This window comes from Diabrotica undecimpunctata, chromosome 8, assembly GCF_040954645.1.
Source record: "Diabrotica undecimpunctata isolate CICGRU chromosome 8, icDiaUnde3, whole genome shotgun sequence".
Taxonomy (NCBI): domain Eukaryota; kingdom Metazoa; phylum Arthropoda; class Insecta; order Coleoptera; family Chrysomelidae; genus Diabrotica; species Diabrotica undecimpunctata.
The window spans coordinates 9,854,065-9,872,823 of NC_092810.1; the positions used below are offsets into that span (position 1 = coordinate 9,854,065).

The following is an 18,759-nucleotide window of genomic DNA, read 5'->3' on the forward strand; positions in this document are numbered from 1 at the left end:
GCAGCAAATTTCAATACAATATTAAGCTTGAGAACGTTTTAGCTTTAGAGTCTTTTAAGCTTCAAAATCATGTCAAATATCTAGGCCGTATTTTGGATAAGAAGTTAACGTGGAGACAACACATAGAGTACATACTTGATAGATGTAACAAAGGCAGCAATTTCCTCAGAGTGACAACTAAAACGTGGTGGGGTTGCGATGTAGAAACATCCTTGTTGTTCTATTCTAGATTACGGTGCTACTCCTTATGGTTCCGCCTCCAAGAACCTTTTAAGAAAAATCGACACGTTTCAAAATTATATTATGAGGGTATATTTGGGTGCTATGAGATCAACCCCTATACAACCCTTATATGTTGAAGCCGCTGAGCTACCCCTTGAAAATAGAAGAAACTTTTTAAGTGAAAATGCCTTAAAATTCTATTAACTAACTCACAGTTATTTTCAAGCGTCCGTCAACTTAACGAGTCAGATCTTACAAACAAATATTGGGAGAAAAAACCCTCCCCGCCTTTATGCATGGCATTACAGAATAATCCTATTTTTTTCAAGAAATTGCACACGGTTGATAGAAGCTTAGACTACTTCTCTTTATTCCACAGAACTGAGGTTATAATACCCACTTATAGTGAGAACACCATTATGAGTAGCAATCTTCTAAGATCTCTACTGCAGGGTTATAGGGAAGCCACAGTAATATACACGGACGCATCACAACAATAGAAGGGACTGGATGCGCATACTTTTTACCTGCTACAAACGTAGAATTCAAGTATAAACTACCAAATGAATTTTCAATCTTTTCAGCGGAATCAATAGCTATACTTGAAGCTCTAAGATATGTTAAAAACACTTGTAATAGACATATTTTAATTCTGTCAGTTTGATTTTTAGTTTTGCAGAGCATAAAAAACATTGAATTGCCCTCAACATTTAGCAACCCCTACATATTTGAAATAAAAGATCGATTGTATCATTTATCATCGACTGGAGTCAACATAAAATTTATTTGGGTCAAAGTACATATTGGTCTCAAACATAATGAATATGTAGATCATTTAGCTAAAATGAGTGTAACAAATGGATCTACTTTGATATATATGCTTAATACATTAGATGTTACTACGATTTAAAAAAAAATCAGCAATTTAGATGGAAAGAGCAATGGAAACATTACTGTTTTACAAACCATAAAAGGTATGCCTCTTTATAGCCACTTATACCTCAAACAACCTGGTTTCAGAATTTCAAAGCTCCTCGTAAATATATTACTACTATAAATCGAATACGCTTTGGACATGCATGCTACCCATGCCATTTATTTAAAATAAAAATCATCGATGATGATAGTTGCAAACATTGCGGTAAGCTAGGTGACCTCGATCACATCTTCTTTGAATGTCCTAAATTTATTCAGCATTCAAACTCTCTGTATACAAAATTAACTAAATACAATACATACGCTCCATATAATATACAGTCCTTGTTAGCCATAGGTTCTGTAACAATATATAATTTAATTATAGTATTTTTGTCAGACACATGCATAGCTTTATAAATCTGGTACTCACTCATGAAAATTTTCATGAGCGTGTATAGGGTTAGACTTGTACTCTTTGTTTATCCTATATGTAACAATACCTTATCCGTGCTCCAGTATTGTTTGTCTGTTAAAATAAATGTCTTGACGGACCCCTAGACGAGAAGCGAGTGTCCTTGTATTTTCCTTCGACGTGTTCTTCTATTAATTATTCGTCTATTTCGTTTTAGGGATATCGCTGTGCATTTGTCTGAGAGAAATAATCAGTACTTATGTGTATATACTTTCTTAAGGAATAGATTATAACCTTTCGACACTGGCTGAATGACAAAAGTCTATGCCACAAAAAAAAAAGAGTATGGGTAATATTTTTGTTTAATAATCGAACACAAATAATAAAGAAGCCCTCTATTAATTTATTTTAACTACATGCATTATATCGCTGACCTGGTTTTCGTATAATTGTTGCCATTATTAGTTATCGGTAAAACACGCAGTATACGCTTTACAGTCGTAATGATTAATCATTGGAAACAAAAAGTGATATACTTACATGTTCCTCTACTTTCTTCTGTATCTAGAATTATATTAGATGCCCCCTTTTCCACCTCACATAGTCCTGAAAACGAAAGCAGAAATTACTCTCTTGATCATTTGAAAGTTTTACTATTAGCGAATCACGAAAATTATCAGAACATGTTATTAGCTAAATAAATGGTTTCTAGTAAACTGAACGCATAATTTAATAGCAAAGTTTAATATGTGTCAAGTGATGGCGTTAAGTTTGATGTTAAATATTTCTGAAGCAATAATCAAGACTGAACTTCTATAAAAATAAATCGTTCCCAAGGCGAAGAACTCCATGAAAAACACAAGAGGCATACCATAATTACAAGACAATTAGAAACGAAACACATCCACTTGTAAGGAAAATAAAAAACGATCACTGTAAATGCTTTTCGAAAGAAATGGAACATGATTTTTACGGTCTGCAAAGGAAATATAGCGCTTCATAAGAGATCAAAGAACGGAAATAAAGGAACTAATAGAGCCAAAACATATAGAAAAGGATACGTTGATTGACTTCCTAAAAAAGCTCTATGCAAAGGCAGGACAAACACGGGAACATCAGAAGTTACCTTACTTTACTAAACCGAACGAAACGAAACCGAAGACTCTGATACTAGTGATAACGAAAGTACAATATTTGAAAATAATAAGAGCAATGCGTCCACAAAAAAAAAACAGTTTGTAACTGAAGGAATGAAGAAACAAAGGCTATTGTGGACCAAAAAATACTCTAATTGGACTGTAGATGACTGGAGAAAAGTCCTATTTACAGATAAAACTCACTTTATAGTTCAGGGAGCGAATCGAAATTCGTCCAAATGAATTCTGGCAATGAAAACAACCTTACACCATCTCATATTGATCAAACCGTAAAACATCCAGTCAAAAAAATGTTTTGGGATGTTTTTCATACATGGGTGTTGGATCTTTGGTATTAATCGAAGGCATGTTGAACAGACAAAAATACAAATCTATGTTGGAACAACGTTTGGACACAAAACTAAAAAATGTCAGCCCCAAGGAAGAGCGATTCTTCAACAGGAATCTGCTCCCTGTCACAAGTCAATGGAATTTTTAAAAATAAGAAGATTAATGTTGTAGATTGTCCGGTAGTTCGCCAGATCTCAACCCCATTGAAAATGAATCGGCCATTTGCAAAACTGGGCTGCGCAAAATCGACTGTACTACAAAAATAAAAGTAATAGAAGCGGTCATTTGGGTTTGGTTTTGAGATGAAAGGATATCTGGGAAGTGTCAGAAGCTCGTAGAATCTATGCCAAAACGGATAATAGCAGTAATTGCAGCCAAAGGGGGACATTTTTTCTAGTTAACGATGTAAGTTTACCTTTATAGTTTTGTTAAAATATATTTTTCTTCTAAATAAACTGTTTTTTCACTAAAACAACCTACGATTCCATTAATTCGCACAGTACTGTACTACTTAAATAAATTATTTTTCAAACTCTTTCAAACTAGTTTGAATTGTCAAACCTATAACCATTGTCCAGTTTGATTTATCTTAAATTATTCGTCAGAAGGATTGACTTAAGTTTGACTTAATTTCAAGTCAATTTCAAAGTCAAACTTAAGTCAATTTCAAACATTCAAGTCAAATATTTATGCAACTCTAGTTGGTATATTGTTGACGACAAAAAAATATAATAAATCTGTCAATCTGTGATTATCAGAGGATCAGTAGATTGGGTCTCCATTTTAAGTAGATTTATATCATTAGTTGTTATATTTCTAGACCTACAAAATTGGTATGCTTAGCGCTCCAATTTCATCCAGCAAAAACTTGTGTCCCCTTGAGTTAAAGAGTTCTTCTTCATAAGTTTAACCCTTAAGTACTATGGCGGGGTCAAAATTGACCCCCGCGTTTTTAATGCCAAGTTTCGCTACCGAAACATAGATTGAGCATTGCGTGCTTTCTGCTAATCTTCGACCGGTAGGTGATTTATCGATCTACGAAAATTCCGTTAGTTTATCTGTTACTACTGCAGAGTTAGGCACGCATAGGGTCAATTTTGACCCGCTTATAGTATAAGTGTTTCTAGTGCAATTAACGAGTAATTTAAAATGGCGGGGTGTAGTCGCAATAAACGTCCTCTGACACAGAAAGAACTTGAAGAGGAGGGACAAAAAATTATGGACAATGGACTAGATAGTGACAGTGAGCTTTTAGACCAGGCTAGTGAACACAGTGATCACGAAACAGACAGTGAAGGGGAATGAGACGATGATGACGAAAAAAATTGGCAAATTAATAATTCCGAAACTGGTAGTGAATATTCGGGTGAAGAAAGTGATATAGCTGACTCAAGGGATGTGTTTTATGGCAAAAATAGGTACAAGTGGTCTAAAACTTCTCCCACCTTTTCTCGTACACGTAAGCATAATTTAATTAGTCATTTACCTGGTGTTATTGGAAAAGCTCGAGCTAGTATGCCAGAGAAACCAGTTGATGCTTGGAAAAATGTATTATTAGCCACGATATATTGCAAGAAATTCTTGAGAAAACCAATAAACGAATAACTAATATGGCTTCTAAATATAATTTACACAATTTATCATGTCAATATACCAATCATCTTGACATAATTGAATTAAAGGCCTTCTTAGGCTTATTATATTCTGGGGTATTTAAATCCAATAATGAAGATTTAAGGTCTTTATTTGCTACGAATGGTACTGGCCGTGATATTATTCGAGCAACCATGTCACTAAACCGATTTTATTTTTTGCGTGGAAGCCTTTGTTTTGACGACCCAGCTACTAGACAAGAACGTATTGCGCACGGAGATAAACTGGCAGCTATATCCAATATTTTTAATATGTTTATAATTAATTGCCAGTCCAATTATAGCTGTCGTGAATATCTCACAATAGATGAAATGCTTATTGCATTTAGATTAAGGTGCCAATTCAGGATGTATCTCAAAAAGAAGCCAGACAAATACGGTCTGAAAATGCAGTGTTTAGTAGACTCTAAGACACATTATTTGCTAAATGGTTTTATATATACTGGAAAAGATACACGCAGAGCAAATCCAAAAAGTTATCCATCCCCACTCTAGATGTTTTGACACTTATTCCACCAATTTCTGGTACAAATAGAAACATAATAGCAGATAATTGGTTTTCGTCCATTGAGCTCATAAAAGAACTGAGAAGCCATAAAATTTCATATGTTGGAACTCTAAAAAGAAATAAAAGAGAGGTTCAGGCCACCCAAAAAAAACAGGCCACCTAATTCTGCCTTATTTGGTTTTACAGGAAGCGAGAGCCTTGTATCTTTTGTTTCTAAGAAAAATCGTGCAGTGTTGTTAGTGTCAACTATGCATCATTCCAATACAATGGTTAATGGAAAGCCAGAGATTATAAATTTTTACAGCGAGACAAAAGGTGGGGTGGATTCATTGGATAAGAAATGTGCATGCTATAAAACTGGCAGAAGAACTCGTAGATGGCCTCAAGTAATATGGTTTCGCATTTTGGATATTGCAGGATTAAATGCTAACGTAATTTTTAATGTTGTTTAGCAAAATCAAATAATGGAAAGAAGATTGTTTCTAACCACTTTAGGTCAAGACCTTATTAAGGCCCATTTAACTCGTAGAGCTCAGCAAACTTGTTTACCGAGAGAAATTCGTAGTGCCATTTTTAAAGTTTCCGGACTTCAGGAACCAATGCCTGCCGCAAATCCAGAGCCACAATGACGAAAAAAGAGGGGAAGGTGTAAAATATTCCATATTCCAAAAACTAAAAGAAAGAAAGCTCATCGTGCGATAAATGTCGAGATTTTATTTGCAAAAATCATTCCCGCATACAGACGTTATGCATAAGCTGTGTTGAAAATTAAGGTAAAATCATGCTTGTCATTTTTGAGATACGAAATCAAAATCGATTTTTTTATTTTAAGTAGGACCTATGATACCTAGATTTCACCATTGGATATAAAAAAACTGCACATTGTTATTATTTTTCTTATAATTCGAGAAAGTGCATAGCTATGTTAATTTGACTGAATACAAAAGTTTTTTTTAAATAAAGTCTAATATCTCATTAACCAAATTCGTTTATTTTTATATCAATGTAAAAGTAGCTGTAAACAAAATAATTTAAAATAAAACAAGTTAAAAAAAGAATATTTTTTGATACAAAAAACAATGGGGGGTCAAATTTGACCCTGCCATGGTACAAATGTTACTATTTTGGCCATGGTAGTTAAGGGTTAAGTAAATAATGTAATTAAAAATAAGTATTAAAAGAAGATATGTTTGTTAAAGCAGTTAGGCATATAACCTTTTACCCTAATTTTTTTAATGAAAAAATACCTGAACATAATTATACCCTTTGACTTTGAAAAATGTTTATTGCAATTACTTCTCGTCACGTTTTAATTAAAAAGTAACAGTAGTTGTTATTTTATCTGTGACCGTGAATAGTTAAATAGTTTGTAAATACCGTGTCCTCTTTACTTTGTTTTGATATATTTCGTAATAATTGTTGTCACTTAGTTCATAAGCACAAACTGTTAATTCGACTGAATAAAATAATTGCTTTATAATTTTTAGTAATTAATTACCTGGATGTACAGTAAATAGTGTTTTTTAAACACTTAATACTAAATATGCAGCAACACAGAAAGCGCATCTAAAATATTGATTCTTGGTTTTTATTTATTTATTGACCGGGTAATCCCATTTTATAAAAATATATAAGATTACAAGACTGCAAAAGCATTTAAATGACAAATGTAATTATAAAAACATTTCATATTAAAATCAGATACACATTATTTGAGTATGAAATGGCCAAAAACTCAAAATTAACAATTTTGTTTCAGAACAGTTGGCCAACCTAAACATATGTACGTGACAGATGAAAAGGTAAATGAAACAGTGGAAAAAGTTTCGGATCTGGTATTCCTATACCATATACCATGTGGAAACATGGGAGACGTAGACCAATTTCTGCACGCAGACCAAGGAGACAGTCAACTGCATTAGTAAGATATTTTTCTTCTTCTACCAGTACCATCTCCGCATTGGTAATCATCATAGCAACTTGGACTTTAGAGCTGGCTGCTCTGACAAGTTTATTTGATGTATATCTGTATCATTCTCCCAGGTTGCGCAGCCATGATACTACACGTCTTCCTATGATTCTCTTTCCTTGGATCTTTCCCTGCATAATCAGCTGGATAAAGTTGTATCTCTTTCCACGTGTAATATATCCAAGATATTCCAACTTTCTTGTTTTGATTGTATTAAGGATTTCTATTTCTTTATTCATCCTTTTCAGAACCTCTTTGGTTGTGACGTGTTCTCTCCACGATATTCAGAATTCTTCTAGATACCCACAACTCGAATGATTCCAGTTTTTTCATTGATGTCGCATTCAAGGTCCAAGCTTCCATTTCATAAAACAAAATTAAGAAAACGTAGCACCTAGCCAGCCTAACAATTAGCTCCAACTTTAAATCTCTTGTGAGAAGCCCTCTTCTCATTTTGTTGAAATTTGCTTTATTGTATTCTATTCTGATTTTGATTTCCTCGAAGTAATCATTTTATGGATTTAATCATTGTTCCAAGATGTACAAATTTGTCCACTAGTTCGACATTGGTTCCGTTTGTTAGAAGATGTTTGTTATATCATTTAGTTTTTGATATTCTCATAAATTTTGTTTTCCATTATTAAACCATATTCTTTTCCATACTCTGCTATTCTGGTCACCAATCTCTGAAGATCTTCAATATTTTCGGTATTTTTCAAGATAACGGTGTCATCCGCATATCTAATGTTGATGGAAACTCCATTTATTTCAGCTGTTTCGCCTTAAAGAGCTTTTATCAGTATCTCTCCGAGTAGACATTAAAAATAATTGGCGACAATATGCATCCACCCCAAGTCTAATTTCAATTTTCTCTGACACGTACTTTTGATTATGGAACATCAAGCTAAGTTAATTGCCGCCTTCTTTTGCGTTTTTTTTTTTGGGGAGACAAATAAAGCTCGACGTTAATCAGTCTTTGGGTAATAATAATAAGGAAATTCTAAGAATCGGAAACAGTGTCTTCTTCTAATGATCCCTGCATCGGTTTTTATATCCATTGCATCATATTTTCGTATTGTGAGATTCTCACTTTTCTTAGTATTAACTCCCAGGCCATATTTTGAGTACTCTTTGTCTTTTTGAGTTTTCAATTTGAAATGTCCTCATATTCAGCAATAACAACCTGGTCGTCTGCAAATAAAAGAGTGTAGATTTCATTGATTTCCAATTCGAACTCCTAAAGGATTGCATTTCATTTTCCATTGCTTCAGTGTAGCACTAACATATATTTTGAAAAGAATCGGTGACATGCATCAGCCTTTTCGTATCCCTTTAACTGAAAACATTTCTGAGCAGCCGTTTTTGAACCACTCTGCTCTTCAACATCTGTTATTTCTTCTTCTAGTTGATTTTTTAAAAAGTTTCCATACAGTCTAGAAATAGCTAACGTCACACTCAATCCTGTATAATCTTCGTATTTTTTCTTCTCAAACTTTTTATATTTCGAAGTTATATATATATATATATATATATATATATATATATATATATATACTATGCTCCAATCTAATATAACTGATAATGAAGGAGGTTAAAACATAAAAAATCATTAAAATCTACAACGTCAACTACCAGTGAAGACCCAACAAGAGAAGAAGTGTCAAATGCCATCTTAAACTCAAAGACAATAAAGCCTCAGAAATAGATGAAATCTGTTCGGAAATGTATGTTCAACTTTTTGCAGCGATCCATGAACTAATAGTACTTATATGGCAGAATGAATGAGTACCAGAAGAGTGGCTAAAGGGAATAATATGTCCGTTGCATAAAAAGGGTGTACAACTGGAGTGTAAGAACTATAGAAGCATTACTCTGTTAGCATCTACGTATAAAATCTACGACATCGTATTGTTTGAAAGACAAACATGGTACAAAGGATATTGTAGGTCAATATCAATGCAGATTTATTGCTGGAAAGTCAACTATACATCAAATTAAATCACATAGACAGATTCTAGAAAAGTCAGTAGAATATAACATAGATACACACCATCTCTTCGTCGACTTCAAAGCTGCCTATGATAGTGTGAAAAGAACTGTATTATATAATGCAATGATAGACTTTGGGATCCCACCTAAGTTAATTAAGCTGACCCAGCTAACAATGCAAAACGTACGCTCATGCGTTAGAATTGAAGGAGAAAACTCTACGTAATAATGGTCTAAGACAGGAGGATGCGCTGGCGTGTCTTCTCTTTAATATTGCCTTGGAAAAGGCAATCAGGCCATACCTTTGAGCAAGTCAAAGAATTCACATGTCTTGGATAGCTAGTAAATGTAACAAAAGACGCATAGCAATATCAAACAGAACTGTTCATGGTCTCCAGAAACAGTTAAAAAATAATAATATAAAACGTGCAGTAAAGTTCAATATATACAAGACCTTAATATGACCGGTTTTGATATATGGGGCTGAAACGTGGACCTTATCTCAAAATGATAAAAGACTTCTTGGTATTTTTAAGAGAAAAATTTTTAGAAAGATTTTTGGGGCAGTAAATAAAAAAGGGCTATGGCGTCGAAGATTCAACTTTAAACTATATCAGTTATACACCGGTCAAGATATTGTGAAATTAGTTAAAGTTTAGAGACTTAGATGGGCTGGACACATTACTGGACGAAGAGATTAACATTTTCAAAACCAGAGGACACAAAAGAAGAGGACGACCACGAAGAAGATGGATTGATGATATGGAAGAAGACCTACGTATTCTACGGATCAGAAGATGGAGGGAAGTTGTGCGGATTCGACAGTGGCGACTTATCTACATACATATGCTTATATCTATCTTATGCTACAATCTTACGGAATCTTTTCTCCGTTAAAGCAACCGTTAAATATATATATCACCATTGTTATATGCTATACTACTGCAACCGTTGTGTCGCTTTCATATCTTATATCAAGAAAAATCACCCTATTATCAGTAAGATAGACTTATTCTTTACCTTATTAGACTTATTCCACATGTATTGTCACACAGAAATTATCGATTATTCTTGCGATTCAGCTCATCGCCAGTTTTGAACCTCATCTAAAACCTTGTCGGCGATTCTGGTCACAGATCTTTACTGCATTCAAAATGGAATTGTTAACATCTACCCAAGTACAACGAAAAACGCTTGGTTATTGAAAGGTATTGATTGGAACAATTACTAACAAATATATCCATAACATTTTTATTGTTTTTGTCAATGTATAGTTTTTAAATCAAAAATTCATACATTCATACATCAATACAAACTATGTATTAATGTATTCAACAATATTCATTCGATATAAGCATTATGTGTTGCAGTATTAGTAAATTACGACGTTAGCTTTGCTGGTTTTTAGTACAGTTATCTAAATAGGTATATATTTTACTACATACCGAAGAAACCATAAATAATTTAGTCTCAATTACATCTGGGAATTTATTATCGACAACTCAACTACAAAGTACCAATCTCAGCTTATAGCGCGACGATATAAATTTAAGATGGAGGAGAGATTCGCGAAGAGATTTTTAATGTCGCGAAAACTTATGTAGGCCGACGCAGTCAAACCAGAAAAGCAACTTTATCTAAAACTCTAGAAAGAGATTGCTTATTAATGTATCGACAACTAGTAGGAAATACCGGTGACTTTTTGCCGACGCCGTAAATATATTGTTACGGTTGGTGATACCAATGTGGTTGTGTTGTGATTCTGTTTAATGAAAGAAGGAATCGGCTGTTGCAAGTTGAATGAGTCTCGTCTGTAATAAAAACTTGTAGCATACTTAGCGGAGACTAGTTGTTTCCTGTTTGTACAGATGTTTTTGTTTCTTTTAACGAACTAATGTTTAAAACAATTGATTATGCAATGGACTAAACAAGCGCAGTATTTTGTTTTACAAACGCTAATTGTTAGGATAAAAAGTAAACAGAAGTATGTACGTGCAAAATTGAAATTATGAATGACTGCATATCGAACAAAAAAAAAAATGAAACGAGTAGATTATCACAATGGAGCATAATAGAACGAATTAAATTTCCGATAGACTTTATATTCACGTACATATTGAGTAATACCAACAATTAACGGCAACTAGTATACCAAATAACACGCTATTTTTATAATAGAGGAAAATCGCCTAAAAATTCAATTTTTTTTGTGTCAAAAACACATTTAAAATAATTTTCCTGTACTTAAAATGTGCTATAATCTTAATAAAAATAACTTATGCATACAAAAACATTTATATTATCATTAAACATTGTAAGTATTAGGTAAAAGGGCATAAGTAAAAAATGACACTTTTTCAAATAAAAAAAAGCTTCCTTAGATTGGATCATCATCATCATCATCCAGCCTCAAAAGTCCACTGCTGAACATAGGCCTCTTCCTCGTGTTTCCAACCCCGTCTATCTTGCGCCGCTCTTATCCAGTTTTTATTGAGTCTTCTTAAATCGCCAGTCCATCTTGTAGGTGGTCGACCGACGCTTCTCTTGTCTTCCCTTGGCCTCCATTCCAATAACCTCTTTGTCCATCGCCCATCTGTCATTCTGGCTATGTGTCCTGCCCATCTCCATTTTAGTCTGGCTATCTTCTCGATGATGTCCTTAGATTGGATACCCTATCCAAAATAACTCTATCCAGAATCTTGAAGCAACTTGAACAGTGTATCTACTTTTCTCCATGTTGGTCCTTTGAATAATTTTCAGTGCAGAAAATACACTCTGCATCACTTTCTTGATCGGTATCCATATCTGAATCATCATCATAAGGAACATTTGAGGAATCTGAGGATTCACTTTCTTGTTTTACTTTCTCTACCTTTTTATTTTTGACCATGGCCTTCTTTTTACTTTTCTTTAAAACCTTTATTTTGACAATCTTTTTTGGAGGTGAGAATCTTTAAAGGACCTCTGGGAAGGTATTCCAGGTGTGTTGGATTCGGACGACTACGTCTCAAAGTAGCTAAAATTACCATCTGACCCGTCAGCTTTACTTATAACTCCCATCTGTCGCTTTCCGTCTGCGCTCCGTGATTGGCATAGCATCTCAGTCGCTCCACATCACCCACGTCTGCACCGTACTTGGTTTGTAAGGCAACCATCCTTGTGCAGAGCGATAGGCAGGAAAGAGCGACCCCGCCGTTATTTCAACCATCTTGAACTTAACGAGAAAGATCAGACAACGGGTACAAGTAACTCCAAACATTCATATTTTACCCCCGGGGGGTGGACCATTCATATTTCCATCTACACCAGCCTATTACTTAGTAATAGGCTGGTGTAGATGGAGGAGTAACAGTCCCAGGTTTCTGGCCAGAATAATGAGCATATTTTAAAGAGTCCTACCTTTCGACAAGTATTATTCTTTAACTTCTTCTTTTTCTTCCTTCTTGTATGTAGGTTTTAAAGCCTGTTCTTCTTAAATATTAGCATCCTAAATTGTTTAAATTATGTTTGTTAATCGAGACCTTCTCTGGATCTGAGGATATGAGCCTTAAGATGCTACGCGTTCTCGACTTTGTTGTATGCAATGGAAAATTGGACACTAAAAGTGGATAATATAAAGAAGTTGGAGTCATTTGAGATGTGGTCCTATAGAATGATTTTGAAAATACCATGGACCCAACGAGTTACAAATGCAGAAGTGTTAAGAAGGCTACAAAAGGATTACTAGGTCATAATGCACATCAAAACAAGAAAGATGGAATATTTAGCCACATTACCAGAGATCCGAAATATGAGATATTAAGGATCATAATGCAAGGTAAAATCAAGGGTAAAAGATCCATAGGAAGACGAAGAATTTCCTGGCTGAGAAACCTAAGAGAGTGGTGTAGTTGCAGCTCAGCAGATCTTTTCAGAGCTGCCGCCAATGAGGTACGGATAGCTGTGATGATAGCCAACCTCCGATAAAAGAAGGGACTACAAGAAGAAGAAGGAGATGGATTAAATCTGAAAGGCGTTACAGTACTTGAATAGAGAGAGAAATGAACAAATAAGACAAAAATGAAATATCTATTTCGTCGATGAGAAAATAAAAGGTCAAGCAAACGAAAAGAGACGAAGAAGTAAAAAATTATGGAAAAAGGAAAAGATAACACTTCTGCATAGAATGACTAACCTTTTAGACCCTAAACTCTAATTTCACTATTTGGGAGAGTGAGTCATCGTTTGAAGGCGTAGAAGTGGGGAAAGACGTATGAAAATCCAGTGGCGTTCACTCACTTTTATTTCAACGTTAATTATATTATATTGTTTAAATATTATATTGTTCAAAATAGGCCACAATATATTTATCTGGTTTTTACTGAAGTTTCAATCTCTATATCCAAAGACCGTTTTCAAAGATATAAATTATAGTTATATTTATTTTATTTGTTTATTATTATATATTTATATATTCTTATATTATTTTCTTTTTTTTTTCTTAACTTTAAAAACGGTCTCTGTAATAGAGATCGAAACGTCAGTAAAATAAACATGTAAATAGATGTATTGTGGCTTATTTCCAACATTCTCCCTAAAAATACGGAATGCCACAAGCAAAAAGCCACAAAAAAAATAAATATTGCTATCATTTGTATATTTGAAAACGATCTCTTTATATAGAGATCGAAACGTCAGTAAATTAAACCTATAAATAAATATTTTGTGGCTTATTCCCTACTGTCTCCTAAAAATACAGATACAGATTCATCCACAACATATTTAAGATATTCACTTTTTCTTAACCGTGCAATGTCAAGTAGTTGAATTTTGAGCATTGATTCTTCGTATGCAATCTCCTTTTCTGTAAACCATTCTTGAATTCTCCCTTTCCGCCATGCCGTCGTCGGTAATTGTTCTAGTCTGTGGCTATGATATGGCGCATTGTCCATAACAACCACAGACCCAGATTCCAATTTTGGTAAGATTCTCTTAAACCAGCGCTCAAATACTTCAGAAGTCATTTCTTCATGATAATCACCTGTTTTTTTCGACTCAAATTGAAGCAAACCATCATCAAGGAACCCTGTATCACTACCTATATGGGTGATGATTAAACGCCGTCCCTTTCCTGATGGAGCCTTTAATCCTGTAGACCAGCCTTCTATAAATGCTTCGCGTTTACTTTTTACATTTAAATCTTGCCAAACTTTTCCAACTGTATGACCTTCGTTAATCCAGGTTTCATCCAAATAATATATTTTGCATCCAGTGCTGCGAATTTTTCGTATTTCTTCTAAATATTTTCTTCTCCACAGAATAATTTCATTTTTTTCTAATAGCATACTTTTTCTGTTGCGTTTTATGTATCGAAAGTTCATTTCGTGCATGGTCCTGATTAAGACCCTACGAGATATCTTGGGTAAAGAGTCATTATTTTCGAGCTCTTGAGAAATTTTTTTCAGTGTTGGAATTTCACTCCGAAAATAAAATGAATGAATTTTTCGACATATAATATTCCTTGTCTCGTCATCCAAAACAATGCTTTTCCTACCTCTAGTTTTACCTTTTTCTTGCTTTTTATTTTCCGATGTATTTTTAAGTACACGATAAATACAGCTAACGGATACTTTTGTTAAACTGCTACAAATGTCGACCGCTTGGCTAACGTTTAATGCCATTTTTCTGCCGACAATTCCTTCATAAACGTTTCGTATCATTACCTTCTCTTCGGACGTTAACATTTTCCGTCTCTTTTGCGGCTTTTCATTCTTGGAATCAACATCAGAATTTTGCTGTCTTCTCTTGGAACTACTCGGTTTTTCGTCCATTGTATTTCAATAATCTGGATATATACTATATATACAATAATTTCAAAGAATATAACTAAATATTTACTATAAAACGACAAACTATAACACTCTTATTATCAATAACACGTTTTATCAATACTACAATACAGTATTGATAAAACAGTATTGACAACAATAAGTTTACAAACTTATCACATGAAATATACTCACAAAAACATATGCACTATTTACCCATAGAAACACCAATGTTTTCTTCGTTCATTTCTTAGGCAAAAAATAATAAAAACTAGTTTTACTGCATGTCTGGATCCGAATTGTAAAACCGAGTTCCCTCGCTAATTCCTCGCTAAATAATGTTTTAAAATATCGATTTTTATTTTATAAATTTAAATACGTAACGAAACGGAACATATAAATAAAATTTATTTTCCGAGTTCCCTCGCTAATTCCTCGCTAAATAATGTTTTAAAATATCGATTTTTATTTTATAAATTTAAATACGTAACGAAACGGAACATATAAATAAAATTTATTTTATTACAATTTTGTACTTAATTTTTACTATTGAAAAAATCATGTTTTTTGGTATTTTTATGACGGTAATAATCGCTGCGTGGAAGAATACAGGTTTTGTATGACCATAATTACTACTTGTGAACAAGATTTGGCTACACTGTACGACAACTTCTGGTCAAGTCTACTATAGAGAAGCACAAATAAATATACTACTTTATATATTCTGTAATTTCTTATGAGGAAACGCAAATTGCAATCGAGAAAACAGGCAGTTTTCGAGGGCCGCTGTGTACATTTAAATTTGAGGATATTCGGCGTTTAAACTATGAAATCACTCTTTTGAATTTAGGGTTTCTACTATACATAGATTTTGTTTGAAATATTAATCTAAAAGTTTCATATGAACTAAATGCTATTTTATATGTTTAAATGTTACAATATTCACACTTTTCATATTTTTCTTTGTATAATTAAACTCTAAAGGTGACCTTACTAATAAAAACATTACGAAGAAAACTTTGGAACTATAAAGACAAGATATAAAGGGTCGATACAGAAAATTCGGCATTGAACGAAAAAACTGTCCGTTTTTTCTCCAATTCCGTAAATGTAAAATTTAAATTAAAAATGTAATACAATAATTTGAATAATGTGCATTAAATACAGTTGAAAACTAATTAGCGTAGAAGGATTACAAAAATTTTATACAAAAAACACTTACCTTGAGCTTCAATCTTTGGTAGATAAAGTAATAAACAAATCGAATATGCTATCCTTAGAACGGACGCCATTCGAAGGATCTGCAATAATAAAAAACTTGATTAGCATCAACAGTTAAATTTTAAACATAGTAATAATTTATTAATTATAAAAATAATCTACTGTCTAACCACTAAACTACTTATAATAATGGATACATAATATATATATTTTTATACTCTCATACTTTAATATAGCAATTAAAATTTAATGTATAATAATGGGCTTACAGATTTTTAACCAATAGAAGCGCGAGATAACATTTTGTATCGAAGGTGGCACATACACAATGAGCAATGTCAAGTCAAATGCATACGCTTTGACATTTCACAATATTTATACCAACTGACAAAAAATTTCATTATTAAATCTTTTTAAGAAAATGTCTGGAATCAGCACAATCAAAAACACTGGAAACGAATTCACTCAAATACAATATTGATACATTGCAAAATGACTCAACATCATTTTTATATAAGGCTTAGCCAAAAAGTAACAGATCTGATCTACTCGTCAGCCCAGAATGCCTACCAAAAAATAATAAATAAAGTCTATGAAGCACTCGATACGATACAAAGGAACAAAAAAGATATTGTGATGAACAAATGTTATTTCTAATGCAGTACACAACAAGAAACAAGCATATCAAAAGTGCCTGCAAACAAATGAGGCAGATTATAGACAAACATACGCCAGATCGAACAGGGAAGTAAAAAATCTAGTAACTAAAGCAAAAAATGTTTCCTGGGAAAGTAAATGCGTTGGGGTCAACAAATATATAGGGTCAACAAGATCAATAGAAGCATGGAAAACGGTAAAAAAAAATCGGTTGCCTGTAAAGTCGGTTTTACGGGCGAAGATTTTACGTGACAACGTCTTTTTCTCGGTAGAATATTTATTGATATGAATATTATTAAATTGCACAATAGGAACAAGGAATTGCCGCTATAAACTCAGTTTCTCAACTTTTGTGTCAATCTAACAATTAATCAATCAATCATAGTTTACGATAATGAAATATTAGTGTACAATTATTTACCTTTATTGTTGTAGTTGTTGTAAATGACGAATCTACTCACGAATTGAAGACAAATCTCACGATCTCACGATTAAGGTCTTACATCTTACGATTTTTAAATTTTTTTTAAATTTCAAGTGTTTCTAATAAAATGCATGGGAGGAAATCAGCTTTTTTTAGATTGTCACCTTGAAATATCCATAAATTGACTGTATTTTTGTATCAAAGTGGGCTACTCCAATTAACTCAATTAATATACACAAAATAATATAAACAAAGCTTAAAAGGTTCTTTATGCTTTGAAAGTGGTTTATAAACAACTGAATTGTAATGTATATTTTACCGCCTTTAATAAATATGAAGTATAGACTAAATTTTGTGTAAAGAACAAACATTCAACAGACCTAATAGTAAAAACATATTGATTTAAGTGTGAATTTGAGATAATGTGCTGACAAAATGTTAAATCCTAAGAAAACAAAATTATGTTTTTATGTATATTCATTATACTTAATACTCTTGGGTAAAATACCTCATATCATATATGTCTTTAGACACAGTTAATAATTTTCATTGAAGTTTAAACTATAAAGAATGTTTACAATCATTGCTCAATATTAAATGGATAAATCCATAGCAATATTATAAAAGAATATAGGTCCCTAGGTAATTTCCTAAAATTATATCTGATACTGGTGGTTCCCCCTAAAATAGGACACTGTAAGCACTCCACATTTTCACTACAGACACAGCTGACGATACTTTCAACGATTTTCAACTTTAGCGATTCAACGCGCCTAATTCTCTAGTGCCGCGCGCAGCGGACCGATCATGTTTGAGTGGGAGAGAGACGCAAGGCATTCGCCGGTCCGGCGGGCCTCTCTCCCGTTCGGTGACTCACTGTAACAGACGTGAGCGGGCGTTACACTTTTTCTTAAATGACTCCGAGCCACAACCTAATTTAAGACGTTGTCACGTCAAAACCTGAGAACCTGAGAACAGACAGAAAAGAAGTCAGTAGTATAGATATAATTGACGAAAGATCTTGGATCGAACATTACTCACAACTTCTGTTTGAAACAAGACTGCAGTTCACGAACACCATTACAACAACATATGAAGTGGAATAGTAAACTACACAGCTAACAAAAAAGCGTGGATGACTTCTGCTATTTTTGAAGAAGAATTGAGAAAGTGGGACAAGGAACTCTCTTCAAAAAAAAAAATTCTTCTTTTATTTGACAACTGTGCAGTCCATCCCAAGCTTAATTTGACTAATATCAACCTAGTTTTCTTACCAGCCAACTGAACGAGTGTCTTGCAGCCTATAGACCAAGGAATCATAAGAAGTTTAAAGTGCCATTATCGAAAACAACTTTTAAAAAGGATGATTTTTTGTATGGGCAATGGGGAAACCATTGTCCGTGAACATTACCATCTTTGATGTAGTTCAAGATGGCGTAGAATGTCATAGCTGCGCAACCTGAGAGAGTGGTACGGATGTACATCAAATGAAC

The 18,759-nt window shown here is 33.4% G+C and overlaps 1 protein-coding gene across 1 annotated transcript in view; it reads right to left on the reverse strand.

The window, feature by feature from the left end:
- Cad99C (cadherin 99C) overlaps positions 1-18,759 on the reverse strand; it is a 210,430-nt gene that overhangs the window by 113,260 nt on the left and 78,411 nt on the right. Inside the window, exons 2-3 of the mRNA XM_072542457.1 lie at positions 16,187-16,265; positions 2,093-2,158 (exon numbers count right to left, since the gene is read on the reverse strand). Of these exons, the coding sequence (XP_072398558.1) occupies positions 2,093-2,158; positions 16,187-16,256 (136 nt within the window). The 5' untranslated portion in view covers positions 16,257-16,265. The remainder of the gene's footprint in view (positions 1-2,092; positions 2,159-16,186; positions 16,266-18,759) is intronic.